General features: G+C 46.4%; 10 protein-coding genes across 10 annotated transcripts; 4 read left to right on the forward strand and 6 right to left on the reverse strand.

Moving 5' to 3' along the window:
• Window positions 1–81: 81 nt before the first annotated feature.
• On the reverse strand, window positions 82–1,316 carry EDB82DRAFT_507313 (uncharacterized protein). Its single transcript, XM_025727907.2, has 2 exons — window positions 752–1,316; window positions 82–702 (listed from the first exon to the last, which is right to left on the reverse strand). The coding sequence occupies exons 1-2, from the start codon at window positions 1,216–1,218 to the stop codon at window positions 387–389; spliced, it is 783 nt and encodes a 260-aa protein (XP_025582327.1). The 5' UTR covers window positions 1,219–1,316; the 3' UTR covers window positions 82–386.
• A 521-nt stretch (window positions 1,317–1,837) lies between these two features.
• On the reverse strand, window positions 1,838–3,467 carry EDB82DRAFT_507315 (Alpha/Beta hydrolase protein). Its single transcript, XM_025727908.2, has one exon. It carries the CDS (start codon window positions 3,400–3,402, stop codon window positions 2,023–2,025), a length of 1,380 nt encoding a protein of 459 aa, XP_025582328.1. The 5' UTR covers window positions 3,403–3,467; the 3' UTR covers window positions 1,838–2,022.
• Window positions 3,468–7,129: 3,662 nt separating this feature from the next.
• EDB82DRAFT_507320 (uncharacterized protein) lies at window positions 7,130–8,815 on the reverse strand. The gene has a single exon (XM_025727909.2). The coding sequence runs from the start codon at window positions 8,642–8,644 to the stop codon at window positions 7,253–7,255; it is 1,392 nt and encodes a 463-aa protein (XP_025582329.1). The 5' UTR covers window positions 8,645–8,815; the 3' UTR covers window positions 7,130–7,252.
• Window positions 8,816–9,349: 534 nt separating this feature from the next.
• On the forward strand, window positions 9,350–10,948 carry EDB82DRAFT_527314 (isoprenoid synthase domain-containing protein; the record flags this gene model as incomplete). The annotated part of the gene is made up of 9 exons (XM_065609171.1): window positions 9,350–9,486; window positions 9,534–9,660; window positions 9,717–9,735; window positions 9,783–9,931; window positions 9,986–9,998; window positions 10,051–10,297; window positions 10,353–10,386; window positions 10,437–10,654; window positions 10,708–10,948. The coding sequence occupies 9 exons, from the start codon at window positions 9,350–9,352 to the stop codon at window positions 10,946–10,948; spliced, it is 1,185 nt and encodes a 394-aa protein (XP_065464052.1).
• Window positions 10,949–11,765: 817 nt separating this feature from the next.
• EDB82DRAFT_434586 (uncharacterized protein) lies at window positions 11,766–13,293 on the forward strand (the record flags this gene model as incomplete). Its single annotated transcript, XM_065607741.1, has 5 exons — window positions 11,766–11,810; window positions 11,866–11,965; window positions 12,028–12,402; window positions 12,452–12,542; window positions 12,594–13,293. 5 exons carry the CDS (start codon window positions 11,766–11,768, stop codon window positions 13,291–13,293), a joined length of 1,311 nt encoding a protein of 436 aa, XP_065464053.1.
• A 210-nt stretch (window positions 13,294–13,503) lies between these two features.
• Window positions 13,504–14,562, forward strand: EDB82DRAFT_248346 (SGNH hydrolase-type esterase domain-containing protein). Its single transcript, XM_065607307.1, has one exon. The coding sequence runs from the start codon at window positions 13,868–13,870 to the stop codon at window positions 14,459–14,461; it is 594 nt and encodes a 197-aa protein (XP_065464054.1). The 5' UTR covers window positions 13,504–13,867; the 3' UTR covers window positions 14,462–14,562.
• EDB82DRAFT_248355 (uncharacterized protein) lies at window positions 14,538–15,316 on the reverse strand. Its single transcript, XM_025727914.2, has 2 exons — window positions 14,606–15,316; window positions 14,538–14,556 (listed from the first exon to the last, which is right to left on the reverse strand). Exon 1 carries the CDS (start codon window positions 15,234–15,236, stop codon window positions 14,664–14,666), a length of 573 nt encoding a protein of 190 aa, XP_025582333.1. The 5' UTR covers window positions 15,237–15,316; the 3' UTR covers window positions 14,538–14,556; window positions 14,606–14,663.
• A 359-nt stretch (window positions 15,317–15,675) lies between these two features.
• EDB82DRAFT_558868 (uncharacterized protein) lies at window positions 15,676–16,363 on the reverse strand (the record flags this gene model as incomplete). Its single annotated transcript, XM_025727915.1, has 2 exons — window positions 15,676–15,700; window positions 15,735–16,363. 2 exons carry the CDS (start codon window positions 16,361–16,363, stop codon window positions 15,676–15,678), a joined length of 654 nt encoding a protein of 217 aa, XP_025582334.1.
• Window positions 16,364–16,795: 432 nt separating this feature from the next.
• On the forward strand, window positions 16,796–17,729 carry EDB82DRAFT_577477 (uncharacterized protein). The gene has a single exon (XM_025727916.2). The coding sequence runs from the start codon at window positions 17,045–17,047 to the stop codon at window positions 17,480–17,482; it is 438 nt and encodes a 145-aa protein (XP_025582335.1). The 5' UTR covers window positions 16,796–17,044; the 3' UTR covers window positions 17,483–17,729.
• A 63-nt stretch (window positions 17,730–17,792) lies between these two features.
• Window positions 17,793–21,432, reverse strand: EDB82DRAFT_538960 (multicopper oxidase-domain-containing protein; the record flags this gene model as incomplete). The annotated part of the gene is made up of 2 exons (XM_025727917.2): window positions 19,339–21,432; window positions 17,793–18,763 (listed from the first exon to the last, which is right to left on the reverse strand). The coding sequence occupies exons 1-2, from the start codon at window positions 21,332–21,334 to the stop codon at window positions 17,793–17,795; spliced, it is 2,967 nt and encodes a 988-aa protein (XP_025582336.2). The 5' UTR covers window positions 21,335–21,432.
• Between the last annotated feature and the right edge of the window lie 100 nt (window positions 21,433–21,532).

Genomic DNA, 21,532 nt, shown 5'->3' on the forward strand with positions numbered 1-21,532 from the left:
CTTTGGGTAAATCCTCCGTGACGGGTTTGAAGCCCGTTTGAGTCGCTAGTTCGGTCCCAGCCGCATATTAGACGACGGAGACTCTATTATACCGGGCCCCGAAGGGTCCAGATTCAAGGGAACAGTGGACTCGGGGATACACGGCATTAATATCTGAGGGACCAGTGTCTCGCCGTAGATCCTTCTGTGGTTCTGGTCCACTAGGGCTGGGACAGTATTGAAGAGCATGAACTCACCGACTATAAGGTCTCCGCAGCAGAAATCTCTGATACCCAGGGAAAAATTAATATATATTACAGAAAATCTAGTATTGTCATGTCTTGATATTCCCCAGTGGCCCTATCCCTCCCTCCGACAGTCGCGTCTATCGTTCACTGTAGAATACCTTACACCTCTTCGAGACTGAAATCATCCACTAGAATAGCCACAGTCACGCCAGAAGGACAGTACAGCCACATGCTGACCAGATCCATCTGGAAATTGGATGCCGCAATACCCTCAACCTTTTTGTATCGACCAGGCGAGCCTTTAGAAATGACGTGCCTCTTGATGAGAGTTTTGTCTAGCTTCAAATCGATGTGGCATCCTGCCGCTCCGGATTGATAGGCGACCCAAGTTGACAAAGTGTATTGCTTGGATTTCTCCAGCCCTGCCACCCATTGTTCGATTGATGGCGCGCCGTCTTCCAGGATGGACATGTATCTGCGATTTGTTAGAGTGTTGAATGGTATCGACAGTAGGGAATGCTTACAACGCTGTCGGTTTTGATTTGACAGGGTAGTTATCTTTAAATTCAGCCACGGACCTCCCTTGAGAAGACCTCAAGACCCATGGCTGAGAGAAAAAGATGTCGGAAGAATCGTCGAAGCCTGGGTTGCTAAGTAAGTTTATCGCGGTCGATTTAGGTTTTGATGTCCTGGTAAAGGTCGTGGTAACTTTTCTGACAGGAGTAGCATCTGACTTCTTCGTGCGTGTGGTCGTGATACTGCTTATCTCGGTCGTCGCTGTGGTTGACCGTTTCAATACTGATGTCGTTCGTGTCGCGGGCGAAATGATTGACGATAAAGGGAATTTGGAGGTGTCAGTCGCTGACACAGCTAGCACAATTGAAGGCACAGCATCGATAAATGTCACAGAAGATGCTGACTTGCATGGGCTAGCATGAATCGTAGCAATACCAAAGGCAAGGACTACGGTAAGAGAGTTCCACATAGCCATTTTACTACTGCTTGGAAATGTGTTGTAAATAATGGAATTTTGGGGAGAGCCACTTATTTATGACCAGGTTCTTAGTATGAAACAGGGACTCCAAGGGGCGAAAGTAATTTAGATGCAACAAGAAAAGGTCAGCTGGAGAAGCATAGCTCTAGTCCCGGTCTGTGCCTTAATCACGAACAGACGTTCTAATTTGGGCACTTTTTCAGGGTCTAACGAACTACAAAGACGCTATTGGCCTCTGTACTTTGGAGGACAAAGGATTACCAACTCAAAACACTCAAGGCCACAGGTCATATTTCCGTCTTCAATGCAACAGCTGCATGAGAGCAGCAATAAGCAATGCATCGTATGGGTGTCGATCAGTACGCATAAATTGATATCCTGACATTTGAACAAAAGAATTAACGAAAGTGGCCACCTGGTCCTGCGAGAGATGTTCCGACCGAGTCCTTGACGTCGTCATTTGAGATAAAGAATTGACGTATCATGAACCCTAGTCAACCATCAAACCCGACCCCATACAGAAGCACTGTGGAAGTTGAGATTAATTTACTCATAGAGACATTGCCACTGCTATTTCATTCACCTCATCTACACTCATGTTGGAGCCGGTTGAAGGCGATTGTCGCATTGTCTAAGCAGTCAAAGCGGTTCATTATCTTATGCGATAGCGGACAGTATGAGAGAAAATGATCAATTATATTCTCTTTTGTATCTATGTGCTTAAAGAATTCAAGAAGAATAGTTGCTGTATACAGAGAAATAAAAAAGTATTAGACATACCGTCACCACTCAACCAGCAGCTTATCGGATAATTGCCTGCCAGTCCTGGGTAACGAGAGAAAAGTTCTTGGTAGCTGGGCTAACCTTTGTAATCTTGCATCCCTTCTCCAGCTTAACTCCATTGAAACGATCCGCAATCCAGGGCATGAAGTCAGAAACAGAAGCGTGCAGCACAGCACCGTGGTCAAGATCAGGGTAAGATTTGTACTCGGCAGTAGACTCGGGGAACTCCTTGCAAGTCTCGTTGAAGTCTTCTTCGGCGTACTCGGGATAAGTAAGGATGTCGGCCTCGCCTTGGATAACGAGCATGGGGGCAGCAAGCTTATGAGGGCCAGCACCGTTGAAGCGCTTCTGCCAGTCAACAAAATCGGGATGCTCGACCCAGCTGGTGTTCTTGTAGAGTTGCTTGACAGTCAGGCTGCCGTAGAGAGCTCCTCCGGTGGCGAGGCAGCCTTGGTCAGCGAGAGCAATACGGCTCAGAACAATGTCGGTGGCGTAGTCCTCGACCTTGATGGAAGGATAAAGGCGAGAGAGAGACTGGAGGAAGAAGATGGATACAACATCTCCAGCGGGACCATCCTTGGCACGGCGGAAAGACTCGGGGATAAGCTTAATGGGCTGAAGCGCAGGGGCCATAGCTACAGCACCCAAGAATCCACCCGTGGCCTTACCTTCCTGAGCCTCTCGCTCATCAGTGCGCCATGCAGTCATTCCACCTTCGCTGTGACCAATGACGACCCACTCCTTGGTGATCTTGTTTCCGAGAGCTGTGCGAGCGGCTTGAAGACCGAAGCTGACATCTGCAGCATGGAGAGCACCAGATTCGTACATGAAGCCCTGGGGAATATCACTGCCTTGACCAGCATAATCAGGGGCAATAACGACGTATCCCTGGTTGACAAGAGCAAAGGGGGCCTGCCATTCGTAGTACAGACCGCGGTGGTTGGTAGGTGCGCATTGCCGAGTTCCGCCCGCTGTTCCGTGGGTCCAGACGATAGTGCGGAAAGGCTTGTCCTTTCCGAGAGGGTTAGAGTAAGGAGTCAGGACGAATCCAGTGGCTGGGATGGGCTTTCCATCGATATCTTCCGACATGTAGAAGAATCGAGTCATGCTGGCTCCACCAGGAATAGTCCATCGTCTGGTGGCCTGAGCAGTTGGGATTTCCTCCCATTTGACAAGGTCACCGGCGGAATAGTCTGAGATGTTGGCGGGGTTTGCGTAGAAGGGATCGGTCGAGACGTTTTGGTTGACCCAAAGACTAGACTCCCCGGCCAAAGCCTGGCGATAGCCGAGTTGACAGGTTGTGTCACATCGATTGGGCTCATCTGCAAAGGCAGAAGATTCCTGGCTGGCTACGAGAGCACCAGAGAAGAGAGCGCTGATAAGAAGCCTGGGCAACATCTTGAGAACTGTTGGACTTGAACGAAAGAATGTTGATGTTGTAGAGTGAGGATCTCTTCCAACAATGAGGCACTTGAGGTTATATATAAGTAGCGACCCCAAGACACTTAGATCGTCAATTGATCCAACTGCGCCCCGCTTCAACCAACTGCCGCATACAATTCCGCTTCCCCGATGTCAGCCACGGGTCCCGGATAGAATCAACTCAACCATCAACATACATAACAACTACCCCATGGGGCAAGTGATCAGCTCCCGTTGAATTTCTCGTCCAACGATTGATCAGACCGTAACTGAAGAGTCCACAAGCACCAGCCTCTTTGCTGTCGTAGCCACGTGCACGGATCGTAAATAAAGCATAGACTGAGTGTAAGACCACTTGTAGTTTAGCGCGTGGAATTATTGTCCCGTTTGCGTAAGGTCGGACGTTGTGCAAGGGTTCTCGCTAACTCTATTCTAGGGGGATGTAACCTCGATGACGATGGGTCGACCGTCGATGATGATTTAAAGTTTCGGGATGTTAAGCATACCGAGATAGGCCTGATGATAAATGATGATAAATGAGTATGGATCATGCAATAAGTTTGTTGTTTATTCTAATTATGACTGATAAATCTTTCGCTTCAGTTGCTTGTACGGATAGGCAGCAAGAGGATTTTAGAGACCTGTACGTACGTATGTGTACTTGTTCTGTCATAACAAAAGGGAATGACTGATGTCAGGTTATTGACAGACTGGCAGGAAGAGCTCAAAGTCTAAGATAATACTAGAAGCTTTCACAAATGTAGTAAAATCGGCATAAACGGGAAATGGTGATTCGGATATCGTGCCAGGCTGTGTAAATCTAAAAAAAAAAATATAAAAAAAAAATAAAAACCAATTTGCATTCATGCACGCGATTCACGTACGTAATGCAAAGGTAACCTTCCGTATAAGGAAGAAGAAGGGTCTCCATGGACCTTGTTCCATCACATGGGCTTCTAGACATGTACTTCCGCATAGAGCTTTATTTGCGAGCCGCTCGCCAAGAAACTACAACATAACAAAGGACAGAAGGGAAGGTGACCAACACCACCGAAATGATGCCGAATAGTCTGGATTTCCACTTTTTAGTGAAGTTACTGGCCGTATCTATGATCAAACTCACAATGTTATTCATGCAAGCCAGTCATATTCAAATGGGGGAGGCCTGATACAGATGAGGTTACGCAGTTGGGCGAGTGTTGGAAAGGTAGAGAAACAGGGCATAAGAACGATGACACTGCCTTAGACAGATGTCATTTTTTGAATTGAAGTGAGTTGACGGTTCTTTGTAGTGGATAAGGAGGGATGGACATGCTAAAAGACACGGCGACAAAGAAGAAATCGCCAAATGCCATCCATGATGTTGCCCGCTCAGATGGAAAGTAAATTTAATCAATGATAGTCGAGATGAAGGTAAGTCTAGATTATCTCACATCAAGCACATTGCTTACGTCTGATGAAGTCAGCATTGAGAAAACCTACTGGAAAAAGGTTGTGAAGTTGAGATTGGCATGGAGTAAGATGGGTACGAGACAAGATTTTATGAAAAGACTCTTAACTAGCAACGCTACTTAAATGTTGGTGCTTTTATGGCGATAGTATACCTCAAGATCTAGGCTATGTATCGTGATACTCTGTGTGTATCTGGTACCGTGTTGATAACTGCGGTGCACGTAGCTATGGCATACATGATAGGATGGTTACGAGGGAACGGAGGCTGTGGTCAGTGGCACTTGCATAACAAACATGAACAAGGGAATTAAACTCAATTTATACGCGTCTTTCAGGAAGGACTCGACTAAGGGGTTGTCGGGAGTAGATGATGATAGATTGTACGAAGGAAGGTTATCAGCACCTGATTGAAAACACGACATATTGTCTTAACTAAAAGCATGCCTGCTGTCTCTGAATAAATACTCTATAATTGAGTATGTTGAGTACTCAATCAAAGGCCAGAGCTTTAATGATCAACTATATATTGTATAAGAAATTGATAAAGGGGAGAGAGTGATGTTTCTCGGTGAAACTAGAAGGAATAAATTGATTGAGGATGGTAAAATTTCTGATGACTTCGCAGAAGAAAGGTCAATGGTGTTTCGACATTTCCCAAATTCCCAAAACTCTCAAGAAGTTGTTAAGAAAGCCATTTCCTCGATTGTACTCCCTTCTCCCACTTTTCCGTATTTCCAAATAGATATTATGTTGGTGGTATCGGGTATGATGGTTCTTCAATGTACGAGCACAGCCTCGACGCCACACTTGGCTACGCAAAGTACCTAGTCCAAGTTTGTCTTATCTTATCTTTATCCTGGTTAGATTGTAGAATCTCTAGAGGTTGACAGAAAAATCGAAATCCAAGGTTGAGGCGCGAGGGTTAAATAGTCCAAGAGCTAGTTTGAGCCATCTTGACAACATTACGATTGTATTTTTATGACAGTCGGGTTGAGGATTCTGCCACTCTGATGGATGACGAGTATTCTAATTTATTGAGACTGCGAGAGACATGCCCAGGATGAGCCTGATAATCCTAAGAAACGAGACAATTCAGACATTGTTTGCTATTTTTCATCAAGTAAATTGCTACCAAAGACTCGTGTTAGGCAGACTGCAAGGTACCAGTATGCAAGCAAAAACTATCCATTGTGGATATGAACATCCATACACTCGGAAGTCAAGCACGGCTAGCATGAAAATCAGTTGTTTGTCACAAAACCGGGAAAACTTGGCTGCTTCCAACATGCAGTTCACCCGGCCCCCCGGAACGGACCATCATGTCTCATGGCTAAGATCGGCTAATGTTCATTGATAATCATGATAAATCACTACCCTTGTTTAACATGTCAGTCTTGTCACTGTCGGCATGACCAGCATGAGTGACAACAAGCCGCAATGGTTCGCGGCGGCACGGCCCTTGCTAGTGCATAGAGTGACAGGAGGCCATTCTTGCATATCTAGTGTCTGAAGAGTCAGAACCGAGTCAATGGTGCCCTAAGACTAAATTCGCTCATGCCCGGGATCTACAAATCCCATGTTAGTTTGTTACTAGATCAGAGACAGACTTTGGACATGGCAGCTGAGATTCAATCTGTCAAAGGGGTTCTAGCAAGGACGCGGATCGCTCGGCGTAATCGAAAGGAGGCTGACATGGTAAATCGTGAGTCTTGAGCCTAAAAATCCCAGATTATGGGATGGAATACGATATCTTGTTGGCTATTTGCTAGTGAGACACTCACTAACTTGCTCCATCAGGTGAGTGGGTGAACCGCAAATGATGAACAGGGGGTTTTGATCATGGCTTGAAAGCAACCCTTGTAAGTGATTGCAGATCCTGCACTTCGACCCACCTGTCACCTCCCACCCCAACGAATCATTTACCAACAAGAGAGTATTGAAGGGGACGGACGGCCGTGTGGCGCCAATTTGTTCGGGCTCATCACGTCAACAGACAGGCCTCCCTTGGTGGTACGAAACAAAGAAATATGATGTTCTTGCCGGATCGATCGGGACACGTTCGTTCACCTCTTGACAGATCGCTGGTGATCTGTCAGATCTTGGGAGTTGCTAGTCATGGTGTCTCAGTTGTGCGATGGAGACAGTGGTCAAGTGGATGAGAATCCATCGTCATGTCTATGTCAGATCATCCCTTAAATTCTTTAATGGCGCGTTTGCCCTCAACTATTCTAGGTGTCCGTGCACAGTAGTATTCAAGGCTGATAGAACGACAATGGTAACTCCCGTGTGTGGATGATACGACAAAGGAATACGCTATTGCTGATTGCATGGATCTAACAAACTCTAAGTGGATTACTACAAGCTCTATCTAAGCCTAAACAAACAATCTCTGCGACCCTGATATACCAATCACCAACTGAACCACGCCTGACAATCCTCCCAGTACTAGGAGGCAACCAATAATGAAGACGATGAAGTAAATCAGTTCAAGTGGGCGTTCGAAAAACCAAAGCCTCCCCTCCACCCGCCCACTCTTCTCCTTGCCCTGTATCCTCCCATCAGGAACATACTTGAAATCAAGAATGGACCCACCCCGAAGCCCCTGGCTACTGTGTATGATAGCATTATGCAATCCCTCCCTGCACAGCTGAATCATCTTGTCGTCAAAGGACGGGACCCATTGCTGCATCGTAGCCAAGCTCCAAACGAGCCAACAATGGCCCTTGAAACATGCATACGCGTACCATCCTGGTCTCCCCATACCAAGCTGATCGCAGATCTCGTGGCCGTTCAGCACACGGCTGGCAGCTTGGATGAACCCATCCGAGATGTTGATCGGAGGCAGGTCCTTAAGTGCCTCCACAAAGTTGTGTCCAATGACGACAGATGTTGGTGTCACGAAGAGCTCGTTGTAAGCTAAGCTCTCCATCACTGCCTTAGCTTGCTTTGCCGAGGTGTAGTATTCTTGAGGTGCGCCAATCACATGCGCTACGTATCTCCAAAGCGCTATGTAATCCTCAACTTCTTGGGGGTCAGGCGTGATGCCCATTAGTGGCAGCTGTAGCCAAGCATGGTTGCAGCTGAAAGTGGCTATGGCGTGGATGGAATCGAGAGTGTTAATTGGTATTCCGTGGGATTCTTGATCAAAGAACCGGCACTTGGATGCGGCAACCTTGAGGATCTGCTGTCTGACCATGGAGTGCAGTAGACGAACTCTGATGATCGAGCTGTGACCCGAGCCCCCCGGTTTGATGTACTCAAGGGAGTGTGTGACTTGGAGGACCATCTGAAAGGTCTCGAGGAGGCGTCTCCTGAGTACACGGGTGCTGAATCCGCCTGTACGCGCAAGTACTTCAACCACACTTGTTGAAGCGGAATTCTCGCCTACAAAGCCTTGAAAGGCGAAGCCAATCAGGTTTGCGAGAGCGTATCGGTAGAAGAAGTGCTGACCCCTAGCGATTTGTTCCCAGTCAACCCAGGACGGAACATGATGCGTTTCTTGCCAAAACTGAGACAGATTTGCGTCTTGTTCATGATATTGACTTAGTGTTTCGAACAAGTCTGCTCTGCTAACTTGTTGTCCTTCTTGTCTGAGCTGATCATGGATCTCTTGGATCTTCTTCACAGCTGAGGCACCGAGTTCATCACACTCGAAACGTAGAGGATCTGTTTGGGATTTGGGGATGTGCTGGTCTGTCCATGTAAAAGTGTGGTTTCCAATGGTGCAAACTTGGTCTCCTTGAACGGGCTCTTTGAAGTAGTCCATTGTGGTGTAAGAGAAGAGAAAAAGCAAGTTGAAACTTAGTGTGATATGTGCCGATAACACAAGATAATGAAATGGGATCTGGATGTAGATTGGGAGCTTTACTGTGCAAGTTACCTGCCTTTTATCTGCAACCTCGACAGCATTATGCAGATAACTTCAGGCTAAACCTTTGACCTTCCTTACACACCTCTGATGTGATTCTCGTGTCATCAAGAAGTACAGCAAAGTATCCTCCTCTCCCTTCCGTTACAGGGGTTATGGGCAACCAAGATTCGCTAGCTATCACTCGGAACCCACAATCAGCCCAAAGGGAGCTGAACGACGAATATTAGTGTCTTGGCCTGTGATTGTCACGAGCTAAAGCAACTAAACTCGAACTACGTCCGAGATGTCTGTGATATCTCTCCCAATAGTTTTGCAAAGAGTCCGGGTCAAGCATCACCAGACGGGATGGGTTCTCCCTAGCTTGGTCAGCTTACGTCAAACACGCCCTTGGGGCTTCTTTAGGATGTAAGTTGCATATAATGATGCATGATGAGCCCGAAATCAAACAAACTATTCTTGTCTTTCCCATCTCTACCTTTCCTACATGTATAGACATTGTGTCACACTGTTTACAGAGTAACAGACAACCCTTACATAACACTCGGTTCACACATTCCACTCCTATATCCATTCCTCTCTCAAGATACATCACTTGCAATCATGCACGTGACAGCCACAAAGCAGGACAAGACTACGGTCGTACTACCAGACCTGTTCAAGGGCTTTGTTGTTCAAACACCCCGTATCAACAAAGGCTATGAGGCAGTCAAGCCAGTCTCTGAACAATGGCTTTCAGAGTAAGCTGAACAGAAATAATGATGTTGTTTCTACTAACACAAATCAGAAAATGCCAGTTCTCTCCTCGGATGAAGAAAAGAGTCGAGTTCTGCGACTTTGCTCTTTTCATCTCTATTGCAGCTCCTGATGCCCCTGGTGATAGACTCAAGACTATGTGCGACTGGGGTAACTGGGTAAGACCTCTCTCCTGTTCTCCAACTTTGAACCGGAACTGATCCTTACTGTCTAGGTATTTCCTTTTGATGATTGTAAGTGATATTGTTACTGGCTTGATAAACCAACTGACAATACATAGTGTTTGATGAAGGGTCATTGAAGAATGCTCAGAAGCAGGCTCAATTCGTTATCGACAGTCTCATGGCAGATATGCTTGGTAAAACATTTACCAACAAGAAGATTCGTGTTGTGCAAGCACATGATGATATCTTTCGAAGAGTTTCCGAGGTAAGCAGAAGTCCTTACCATGAATTTGCTTCCCGCTAACTTGACATCGTGAAGGGCTCAACAGTTGGTATGTTTGAATCCCGTCTATCTCATTTGTGACTTGAACTAATATGCTATAGGCGCTCGGACGAGATTTGCTCTCGCAATGAGAGACTATACAGATGGAGTTATTCATCATGTGAAGCATTTCTCTTCCAACAGTATTCCAAGTATCGAAGATATGCTTCATACCAGGAGACTATCATCTGGCGTTACGCCTTTATATCACCTTGTTGAATATGCTCATGGTATTCAATTACCTGATGAGGTGTTTGAGAACCCTGTCATTCAAACGTTAGAACGTCTTGGTGTGGACTTTGTCTTATTGTAAGTGTAACAAAGACTGTTACAATGGTTGTTGCTGACTGAGCTAACTCTTCAGGGCAAACGACGTCTTGTCTTACAGAAAAGAAGAGGTAGGAGACAATCGCTGCTCTGACCATGACTTACATCTGACAATTTATAGAATGACGATTCTCCCTTCAGCATGGTTGCCTCTTGCAGAATGGCTGGCCAATCTGCCCAGGAAGCCTTTGACACCGTGGGCGCACTTCTCGAAGAGCGACACCAAGAATGGCAGACAGTCATAGCGGAACTACCAAGCTGGGGACCAGAAATTGACGCTCAGGTGACACGATATGTCGAGGGCATCCGAAACGTTGTCCAAGCTAATGTCACATGGAGGTACTTACACTCCTTTCTACAACAGCCAGTACCGTGTTACTAACATGTGTTAGCTTCCAATCGGGGAGGTACTTTGGGAAACAAGCCCAAGAAATTCGACAAACTCGGTTGGTTGACGTGATGATCAACCCCCCGTATCTGCAGCAGCGGGAGCAACAGCAGCAACGTCATGCAGCCAACATTCATTCGGGTCACTGGCCAAAGAGTCTTTCTTCATTGGTTCAGCATGTATCCTGGTCGTTTCTTTTGAGCCTTGTGATCATCTGTTACTTTGCCGTGATTATTCGGCATTGAGTGTATGTAGATAGAGTCGATCGACACGGGGATCTGATTGTGATCTGATTGTTGATTCAGATAGTGAGACAATATAAGCAATTGCTTTCATAAGCCGCTGACATTGGTGAACGAACACTACCCGATCCAATGAATGTTGTGAGAGTAGCTGGATTGGAAGACCGAGCCCTAGGCTGAGTGACCTTAGCTTGTTTGTGTTCTGCTGCCAACCCACTTTAAGCACCAAGCTATCAAGTAAGATCGACCTTACCCCTGCTTTGAACAAGGATATCCCTGCGCCAGGCCGTCTGTCAGAAGGCGTTCAGGCAATTTTTGTTTCACTAAATCCTACGGACTGGACACGATTTTCGCGGCTACCGAAAGAAATAATATTGGACATTCACAAATCATATCGTAAATCTCTTCTTTTGTGTCTCTGCGCTTTGTCGTTTCGCATTCCCTGTTGGCTGAAAGGGGGAGTTCAGAGCTGGTGGAGTAATGTTGCACAGCACTGCTTAGCCAAGGCAAAGCGATACCACCTTATCTCTCAAGTGCTCACCCACTACTTATGCAGGCCGGGCAGGCAATGTTTTTGGATCGGGGGTGGAATTCCCGAAAGCTTTCGGCGAGGATTCTTGGCCGAAGCATTTCGGTCAACACCGACTTTTTGAAAGAGCATCCGAAGACAAATAGACATGTTGATCAATTTGATAAAGATTGCATGCTTAGCCCTAAATTCCCCCATACTTCTTCTTTCTTGTCGGATAGTCATACCTTTTCTGAAAATTCACTTCTTCCACTAGCGTCACTGACTATTGCTACCATCCGCAAACTCAAAATGTACCAGCATCTCAATGGGGCTTACCCCTCCCCATATTCACCAGTAAGCCCTGATGTCAATGCTATTTAAGCCTTCATAGCACTGACCTCGCTTGCAGCATCACCTGGAAACGCCCAGCGACGTCTCATTAAATGATTGCATCCCCGGTCTACAATCTCAGCATATACTACAAGTCCTGCCTTCTAAACCAACGTTAGGTATGAAGCATGTGCTCATCACATTATTTTCATTTAGCTAACATAATCAGACGCTCTGATAGAATCTTTCTTTAGTGATATCAACCATCACTATAGTATAATAAACCCATCCTTGTTCATACAGCAATATGTCGACTGGTCTACAAAAACAGAGCAAGAGCAGTACCAAGATGCTCAGCTGACAACGCTCATTTTGATGATTTGCGCGTGTGTTACACAGCAGCTCCCGCAGGGTAATGCAACCCAACTATCCGAGAGCTTGTCCACGGACTATCATAGCGCTGGTCAAAGGCTTGCCATGACAACATCCGCTGGGCTGTACAGTTTGACAAATCTTCAGTGGAAGGTGCTCTCAATCTGTTGGTTCCAGGGTGAAGCCAGGTTTATTGAGGCATGGCACACAATCGGGTTGGCGATCCAAGAAGCATACGAGCTAGGTAAGGTTACACGCGCACGTCAATGGCTGTAAATAACACTTGATACCAGGTTTCCATCAAGCCCGGCCTTGCACAGCAGAGTCGAGAACAGAGGCACAGATTGGACGTCAGATCTGGCGGACATTGCATTGCTGGAACTGGTAAGTGATGGTCAAGGGTTTATTGAGCACACTCATACTGACCTCACGTAGGCAATTGTCCCTGACTCTGGGACGTCCGATGATAATGAACGATATCGACTCAGAACCTGATGTGGAAGTCAATCTGGCGACCGTACCACCTTCCCCGACACTCTCTACAAGGCTACAATACGAGCTTGTATCATCTCTTTCCAAGCGCTGGCATACTCCCCATCGTATCGACTCACCGACAGAAATTCGCGCCCATAGCCAAGTGGTTCAGACATTCTTACAATCTCTACCACCTGTCTACAGGATTGACAACACTGACACGACGAATGACCAAAAATGGCCATGGCTAATAACACATCGTTACTACGTCCAAGCCATGGCGTATTTCATTATTCTTCAACCATATAAAGCATATTTGTCAAACCCGTCCATCGACCCAATGATGCCGGAGGTACAAAAGATACAACAAGAAGCAACACAGTATTCTTTGAACGCGTTGAATGTGGCTCGACAGTGGTCATCGCACGCGCTGGATGGAAATGTTCACTTCCATCTTGTTGTTTTGTGTCTATTCGACACGGCTGCATTTTTGAGTACAACTTTGGCCAGAGACAATATGCTGCAGAAGGGAGATGCTATGGCTGCAATTGAAAATGCGACTATAGCATTGCGGCAGCTCGGAAGGACATCGCAGGGTGCAAAGACGTCACATGTTCTTCTGTGCCGTATTCTCAAAGGAGCGGCAGATCGTGCGAAATGAATTTTATGTAGATGATTAATGATGATGATATCACGCTTGATGAATAAACAATCTCTGCTTTACCTGTTACAAATGATAATGCGCAAAAACGAAATTGCAAAAGCACGATGTTTTCTTGTTCGATGACAGCGGCTGTGAACAACAATAGATCTCATGCTGCACACATGCACAGCCTCTATTCAGATTCTAGGTGAGACGGCAAATGAGTCACCGGCAAGCATAAACCGTTTACCTTGGAGAAATAATGAATAACACTTTATTGTCTACCTTTCAGTGAATGACTTCGCGATGAGGATTCACTTATATATGTAACCAACTATTACCGTCACGAAGATGCCTTTCTCATCATCACACCTTCTCACTTGCACAATAATTTATTCCCGTCGTGACACCAAACAAATACTGTCAATTCGCCCCTACCTGATTCGGGATCGCATTCCTCAAGTCGGTAGTACGTCAAGACCAAGTTTCGCGACAAGGGCAGTCAAGAGTCGGTTGGTTTATATCGGTGGCTTGTCAAACCATTACTAACACAGTAACAGTCCCAGTACGATACTACGTCGGCGCTGTGAGGATGTTCAAGCAGCGATCCCACGACACTCATCACGACACTCATCGCCCGCAAATCACATCAAACCCGAACCAGTATACGATCGCTCTTTTTGGTGACAGTCTCTTTGAGCGCTTCAAGACCACCGGTAGCAATCTTCCTATAAACAACAATCCATTGATCTTGAATCTAGGCGTTGGTGGCGACAAGGTCCTGAATGTGCAATACCGTATCGACCAAGGCCTTTTGCGCAACCTGCAGAACAACCAGCCCAATCTCAAACTCATGTATATTCATATGGGGAGCAACAATCTCAAGAAATATGGCCTTCGAAAGATTGATGCGGATGGGTACGCGACTGTGATCAAGAACATACGAGATGCGCTCCCGAACGTCAAGATTGTTATCACTGCGTTGTTCAAGCAACGTGGTCTAGCGGACGAAATTATCGACGAGGCGAACCAGATGCTTCGCGACGTAGCATTCCAGAACCATACTGATTTCTTGCCTTTTGGAGACGACCAGGAGGGCATAATGAGCCAGGACAACGTCCATTTGAATGGGTTTGGGTATGCCAAGTGGAACGCGATCTTGGAGACGGACATGGCAAGTAGGTAAACAGACGTCGGAACGGGTCAATGCAGGTTGGTAAAACATTTGAAATCGGAGGCTGTGGGTGTTTGCCAAACCGTGACAGTCTAAAAAGGAAAGCCCTGTTGTATTGTCATTATGATGCTCTAGCAAAGAAGGTGGTTCACATACCTTCCCGATGCAATACTAAAGTCTATTATGTATAAAATCCTGATCGAGTGTAACCATTTCATTGACTCAGATCCCGTCTTTTTTTCTCCAAGGCCTTGAGACTCGAGACTATCATCGATATCTGATACTTCTTGCTTGCAACCTCCTGCCTTGCCTCGCTTAAAATCCTGTACCAATTGTTCAGGCCCTCTCTCGTTTGTTGGATCTCGTCTTTCAAGAACCTCATTACATCCCCATCGCCATCTTCTTTCTCACAGCTTGTCATGCCCAGATCACATGCATCCGCCAGAGTTCGAGACATGGTATTGGAGTGCATTTCGTGCACACGTGCATAGTTGTCGATGTTTTCCGACGTGCAGGCGATCTCTGACTTTAACCGTTCTATCTCTGCAAATTGTTCGTCGATGAGTTGACTGATGAAATTGAGTTGATGTGTCTCGTTCTCTTTAAGGAGTGGCCTTGTCGTCGGCTTTTCTTCTAGACTTCTTGGTTTGGTGGGAAATTGAGCGAGGATTGATGGTCGCAGTTTTAAACGGACGATGAGTTTGTCTCCTTGGAGTCGCGGATTTGAGAGTTTGCGCGGCTTCTCGGGGGACCGAGTATCATTGCGACGAGGTATCGCGCTGACCATGTCTATAATGTGGTGTGTTGAAATGGTCTAAAAGTGAGGCTGGTATTGACAAAAACTCATGTTACGTGGCAAAAAATGAGGGGCCAGAGAATGTCTGACGCGTTTGAGCCGCGGGAAGCAACCTTGAAAACGCGTGTGATAATTGGCGTGTGTTACTCGGTTAACAAAGTGGCTTCTTGAACGTAAAATGTGTGGATGATATAAAACGCGTAGAAAAGGCCAGAGCTTGGATGTTGTAAGAGTCATGATGGAAATTAAAATGATTAAAAAAAGTGGCAAAATATTTACTAATAAGCAGTTACTACCCACTCAACTGCATACCCTGTAGTTGTCGCGTTGATTGTCTATCACATCATGATCACAAGAGAATACAGCATATTCGAAATTAAGATTGACAATAGTTTTTGTTTTTTTATTTTAGTTTTTATTGAATTGTTTATTAGGTAATATCTAAGTAATCTTGACTGTGGAAAAATTCAACACTGTACATCGACTTACCTCAAAACCAAGTTCCATGAGGGACCAGCAGGAGCTTCCCGCATCTCCTCAACGATGTCAGCGTAAAATTCAAGGGCTAGACTCCCGATACTGAGGAGGATGGAATCGTCGAGGGGTATTCCACGGTAAAAAAGTTCGTCCTTTACATCTGCAAGGGGCCTCTCTCCGAAAAGCTTGACAATGTACAGCAAATTTGTCCTACCCAGAGTTGGGACTCTGGCCAAAACCTGATCCATCATTTGGTTCCGCCGTGCCAGAGACTCTTCAGCCACTTGGGCATTTTGCCCAGTGCTAGGTTGCCCTGCGGAAATGTTAGTAGACGACTGGCCACGTAACGTTTCTTCATCCTGTGCTTTGGATTCCAGTGTCGTGGCACCCAATGTTTCACCCAAACCCTGGCCGGGTCCTGCCTTGTCAGAGTCTGCTTGAGTCTGCTTGGGTCTAAAGGCCAGGCCTGCAGAGTTGAGCCGAGCCGCGTCGTTATTATGGATACGAGGGTCAGAGGAAGCTGTCCTGTCAAAGTCAGCTTTGGCCTGCTTGGGTCTAATGGCAAGGCTTGCAAAGTTGACCTGAGCCATGTCGTTGTTCGGGACACGAGGGTCCGAGGAAGAAGAATTCGTGTTTGACATGATGAATGTTCTTTGGTGTAAGAAACTCGAAGAAGAATTGATGAGGAAAGGGAAAGATCATCTTGAGGGGACCGTGACATATTTATAGTTGAAAGATGCAGAACAGGATACGGTTTACCGCTTCGTGTTCAGATCAACAAAGCCAGTCGACTTATGCAGATCAAAGCTCAACCACAACAGATAATGTGAACAACCATTAACTTTATTTCCAAGACGAGTGCATATAGAAACATATGAATGCGATGAAGTGTTCGCAATGAGAGTCGTTCTCGGCGCTGTATACTGTTGAATAAAGGTCGTGGGCGCTACACCAAGGCCATGCCTATGGGATTATTCAAGGGACAAACTCGAACAATGGAGTACCAATGCCTAATCATACCCAAACTGTTCTGCCTCCCAGCCTGAATAGAACCACTGGCTGTACAGTCTACCACGTGACATTCCTCACATTATGGAAGGGGTTTCATCCATGCACGAGCTGATTCGTCAACACAACACAAAAGCTGATGTTGCTATGAAACCATGAACCACCTAACTTCTTCGGGCAGGTCGAGATAACTTGATTCAGATACCATCCTGACGTCAGATACAATTAAGATCTATCTCTCCATCTGGAACAGCCCAGATCTATACCTCGTTCCATCATCCAAGACATTTATCTCTGCAAGCATAACCGCCAAGATGGGCATGCCATACTCCAAACAAGTCCACGCGGCATTTGACCAAGTCACCCCGCTTGTCGCAGCAGGATTCGAAGTACTCAAAACCACAAAGAACATTGCCATTCTTCTCGCCATCATCCAAATTCTAGTCGCCATCGTGCTGATTTTAACTCTATTGGCCATACTCGCCTTGATATATTCTGTCAATCCCGACTTGGAAGCAGAGCGGCAGGCCCTCGTCACACCATGCATGCAGTGGCTCGCGAGCTGGTTGATCGAATATGGAAACATCATCAGCTGGTTCTTAAAGGTCCTTGTCGTGCTGTGCACGGGTGGCCTGGGGGCTTTCATCTGGTATAATTCTACGCCGACGTTTCCCGTTCCTGAGGAACCCGCACTTGAAGATGGCGAAGAGGAAGACGGCCAGGAGCTGAAAGATGTTGAAAAGTTTGAGTAAGGCATATGTGGTATTCGTGCCTATCGTGGGTAGTGGCAATATGCTGTCAATCAACACTTTCCAATTATTTGTGAGAGGCACTCTTATGGGCCTTTAATATTAAGTTTGCATCACTTTGGCAAAACAGAGAATCAATATATATCAAAAAAGCAATCGCTCCCGGGCAGTCAATTTACAGCCGTATTCGTACCTACCTTTCCCCCAACGCCGAACAAACACATTACCTCTGTAGAAAGCCACTTTCCACAATCCAGTACTTGAACAGCAAATACCTAACCCAACCCCCCTCCTCTGACAGCAAATAGACTATCTAGTCAGTTGCGGCCAGCTTGGTGACCCTTGGGTTTCCATAGGTGAGGCAAAGCTCCCACCATATGCTCCCAAAGAAGTCGCTAACATCATCAGCTTCCCACTGTTTGTTGGCAAAGGGTCCAGCGTGTTTTTCCAGAAAGCGTTTAACTTCGTTGGCGGCTTCTTGCTTATCCTGAGCGGTGTGACTCTGGCCCCAGACGATTATTGTCATCTCTTCTGGCCTGTCTATATCTGGCCTGAGGTGTAGTTCTTTGATGCCGGCAACTGTGGCATCGTTCTCAACTCTGTCAGGCTTAAGGCACCACTTGATGATCCCGTAAGCAAACATGGCATGCTTGTAATTGTTGCCAGAAATGTTCTGGTTAACAAGATGTGGGTCGAGCTCTCGGAAGAGCACCACAAGCTGAGCACTACGAGAGACCTCGTAGAGGCAGAGGGCCTGGGCCTGAGCGTTAAACACCTCTTCGCATTGCTGCTCGTTGTCATCCTCGTCGGTGAGGTAGATCTTACCTTTATCATGTCTCCATGACACCGTTCCAGTGGTGGTGATAGTCACGGTTTCGTCGTCTGGTAAGACGAAGGCGCCGATGTTGGACACCAGATCGATGACGATTCCTGTGAAGGAACAGCGTGCAAAGCGGTGGCCACCCTTACCACGAGGTGTGTGGAAGATCACAAAGTCGTAGTTTCCTCCTGGATACTTGAGAACTAGGCGTTCAGCGACCCTCAGCGACGTAGCAGTGCAACGTCCCGCGTCACCATCCCAAGTAGCCTCGACATCAGGACCCCCCGTCTCACAGACATCTAGAATAGTGTCATAGGTTAGATCATCGAACGTGCCCTTCGGGTCTGCGATAAGATCTCCGATGGACTTACTAGCGATCTTCAGAAGGAGCTGGATCTGTTTGTACGAGGTGTACGGCCCAGCGTTGTAGGCTTCGGTGTACTCCTCGTTGGCGTGAGACAATGCTTGGCGGATGGTTAACAACATGTCGACAGTGTAGGCGGGTTACGGTTTAAAAAACACGTAGACGGTAGGCGAAGGTTCCTAGGTCAGTCGGCGTGGGATATCGAAAATCTGAGCAATGATACAAAATTTGGAGTTCAAAAGATGTTTGAAGGAAAGAGATTGAAATGCACGGACTGCATAACGGCGAGAATTTATATGAAAACGGAACACAGAAGATATTGAACATACCTTTAAACAATGGCATTGTGCTCTAGGACGAAATACCGAGTTCGAAGGATGGTGCATAGATGAACAAGATGTCTGGGAGCAGTTATCAAAGCTCTTTGTTGACTAGCAAATCAACACAATCATCTACTTGTCGAACCTTGTGTGTCTAGTAGTGCTAAAAAGAGGTGACTTGAACAAGTAAATCGTGTACGAAATTCCATCAAGGACCTCGATGCTGGTCGCCTTTCGTGATAATGCTAAGGTGCACCCGAAAAGTTCTCTAACAACACTTTTCATTGATCGGATTGGTTTACTGAACGACATATTGTTCTATTATACTATGACTTAAACTGTCCAAACCACAAACTATCATCAGGCCTCATTCCAGACACGACACCTTCTCTTGAACACATCTCCCTTTCTTCAGAACTAAGCTCCCACTCTTTCACAACCTCTGGCCGTACTAACATCTGCATGACCATCCCAGACTCAGCATGCCAGGTGTTATGACAATGGAAAGCCCAAAGACCAGGGTTGTCAAGCACAACCCGGATGACAGCCCATGCATATCCCTCTACGGTGACTACATCTCGTCTTAGAGGGTTATCTAAAAGGCTATGCTTTTCGAGATACTCTGGAAGCTCGGCGGGACTGGGTGGGTACCCATCTCTTCCTTGTAAAAGGACGAAGAATTTGTGGCCGTGAAGATGAAAAGGATGGGCACCATCGTCGAAATTGTTGATGGAAATGTCTATTGTTCGAATGCCAGTTGTTTCTAGAACAAGCTCTTTGTTGCGATCGAACACGCCCTCGTTAATTGTAATTGGTGCCTTTTTTGATGTACTTTGAACACCAGAATCCAGGAAGCGATGTAGCGATGGACTGGTGATATTTGGGTGCCACGTTGACTCGTTGAAGAAACCTCTTGCCAAGCGCCAGTCACCAATTTCAAAATTTGCCCTAAGAATGATGATTTTGTCTGCTGGAGGTGGCGAGATAACTTCGACAGGTCGGAGAGTACTTGTGTTCAGGTCGCGACAAATGACTTCGATGGCATCCGGCCATACTTTGCTGGTAGGTTGCTCGTCTGAAGACGGGGTTTCTGGGCCGTGATATCGGATGATCGCTTTTGCTTCAGATTCCAATCGATCGTTCTCATTCTTGAAACAATGCGTTACCATCCGAGCTCTCATCCAAAAGGCGGACCCTGTGGTGACATTCGCATCCAAGATAACACTATACCGTTGTGCTGGGAGAATGTTGAGTCGATGGAGTGATTCAGGATGCACATCCGTGCCGTCAACTTCAGTAAGGTAGAATGGATGCTCGTCAAATTGGATTTGAAACTCGGCAAATGCGCCAACGTTGATGATGCGAAGTCTGTGCCGTTGACCAGCTTCCAGATTGATGTTCGGCATCTCTCTATCAGTACTGTTGCAATCCCAACCTTGAAAGTCGGAGCAATCGCGAACACCCCGTCCATTGATAAGACCATTGTCTGGAACGGGTTCGTTGTTCTCTTGGTCAGGAGCAAGATACTCCATCAACAGTTCAGAAGTCAAGTTGTGATAGTGATCCTGCACCATGACAACTCGATCGGTCGCATAATCCATTATTTGAAGTTCGTGTTCATTTTTCGAGTGCACAACCATTGGCCCAAGTAATCCATCAGACGCCTGCGCGCTGTGATGGGCATGATACCAATATGTCCCATGCTGCCCTTTGACGTTGAACTTGTAAGTAAATGTTGAGTTTGGCGCAATTGGACATTGCGTGACACCAACAGTACCATCCATATTATTCGTCCCGTTCTGGAACATGCCATGGAAATGGATCGCTGTTGCGTTGGGAGCCTCGTTCTTGACGTGTACAATGATTGTATCTCCTTCATTGCATTCAACCAATGGGCCTGGAAATTGGTTGTTGATGAGAAGCATGGGTCGGTAGACGCCATCTGGATTCAGTATCGATTGGTCAATTGTCCAAAAATATTCTCTGATCGTTGGAGATGCGCTGAAGTCCCATGTTTCAGACAGGATATACTCGCTCGTGTCACGAAGTTGGGGTATTAATGGGATATCCTCCTTGTATTCGATGATGTTTGGTGCCGGGGGTTTTGTCGGTTGAACATACTCTGAATGGGACTTTTGAGGGTGTGTAAATGACGTTTGCTGGAAGAAAATGAAAGTACTGAGCGTGAAGATTGAGACGATAGTCAGAAGAGCGACGACAAGCCTCGTCCATTTTCCCGCAAAGGTCTTATTCTTCGAAATGGCTGAGTCGGACATTTCAGCTTCCTCATTCCATGAATCCGAAGATTCATTCTCATCTTTCTTGACCCATATGAACGCCGCCTCTCCCATCTTCACTCTCAAGATGTCATTAATGCGACAAAGATTGTCTTAACTCCAGAAAGTCAAGAACAGACGAAGTGAAATGAACCCAATACTCTCACTGTGTTCAGCCAGTGGCGCAGAACAGCTCTAGCAACGCTTACAGTGGAAATTACAGGGGTCTTATTACTGCTAGCCTGTGGCCCGGATGAGTCGGCACCAAGATAG

Source organism: Fusarium venenatum, assembly GCF_020744135.1.
Source record: "Fusarium venenatum strain MPI-CAGE-CH-0201 chromosome Unknown EDB82scaffold_3, whole genome shotgun sequence".
Classification (NCBI taxonomy): Eukaryota; Fungi; Ascomycota; class Sordariomycetes; order Hypocreales; family Nectriaceae; genus Fusarium; species Fusarium venenatum.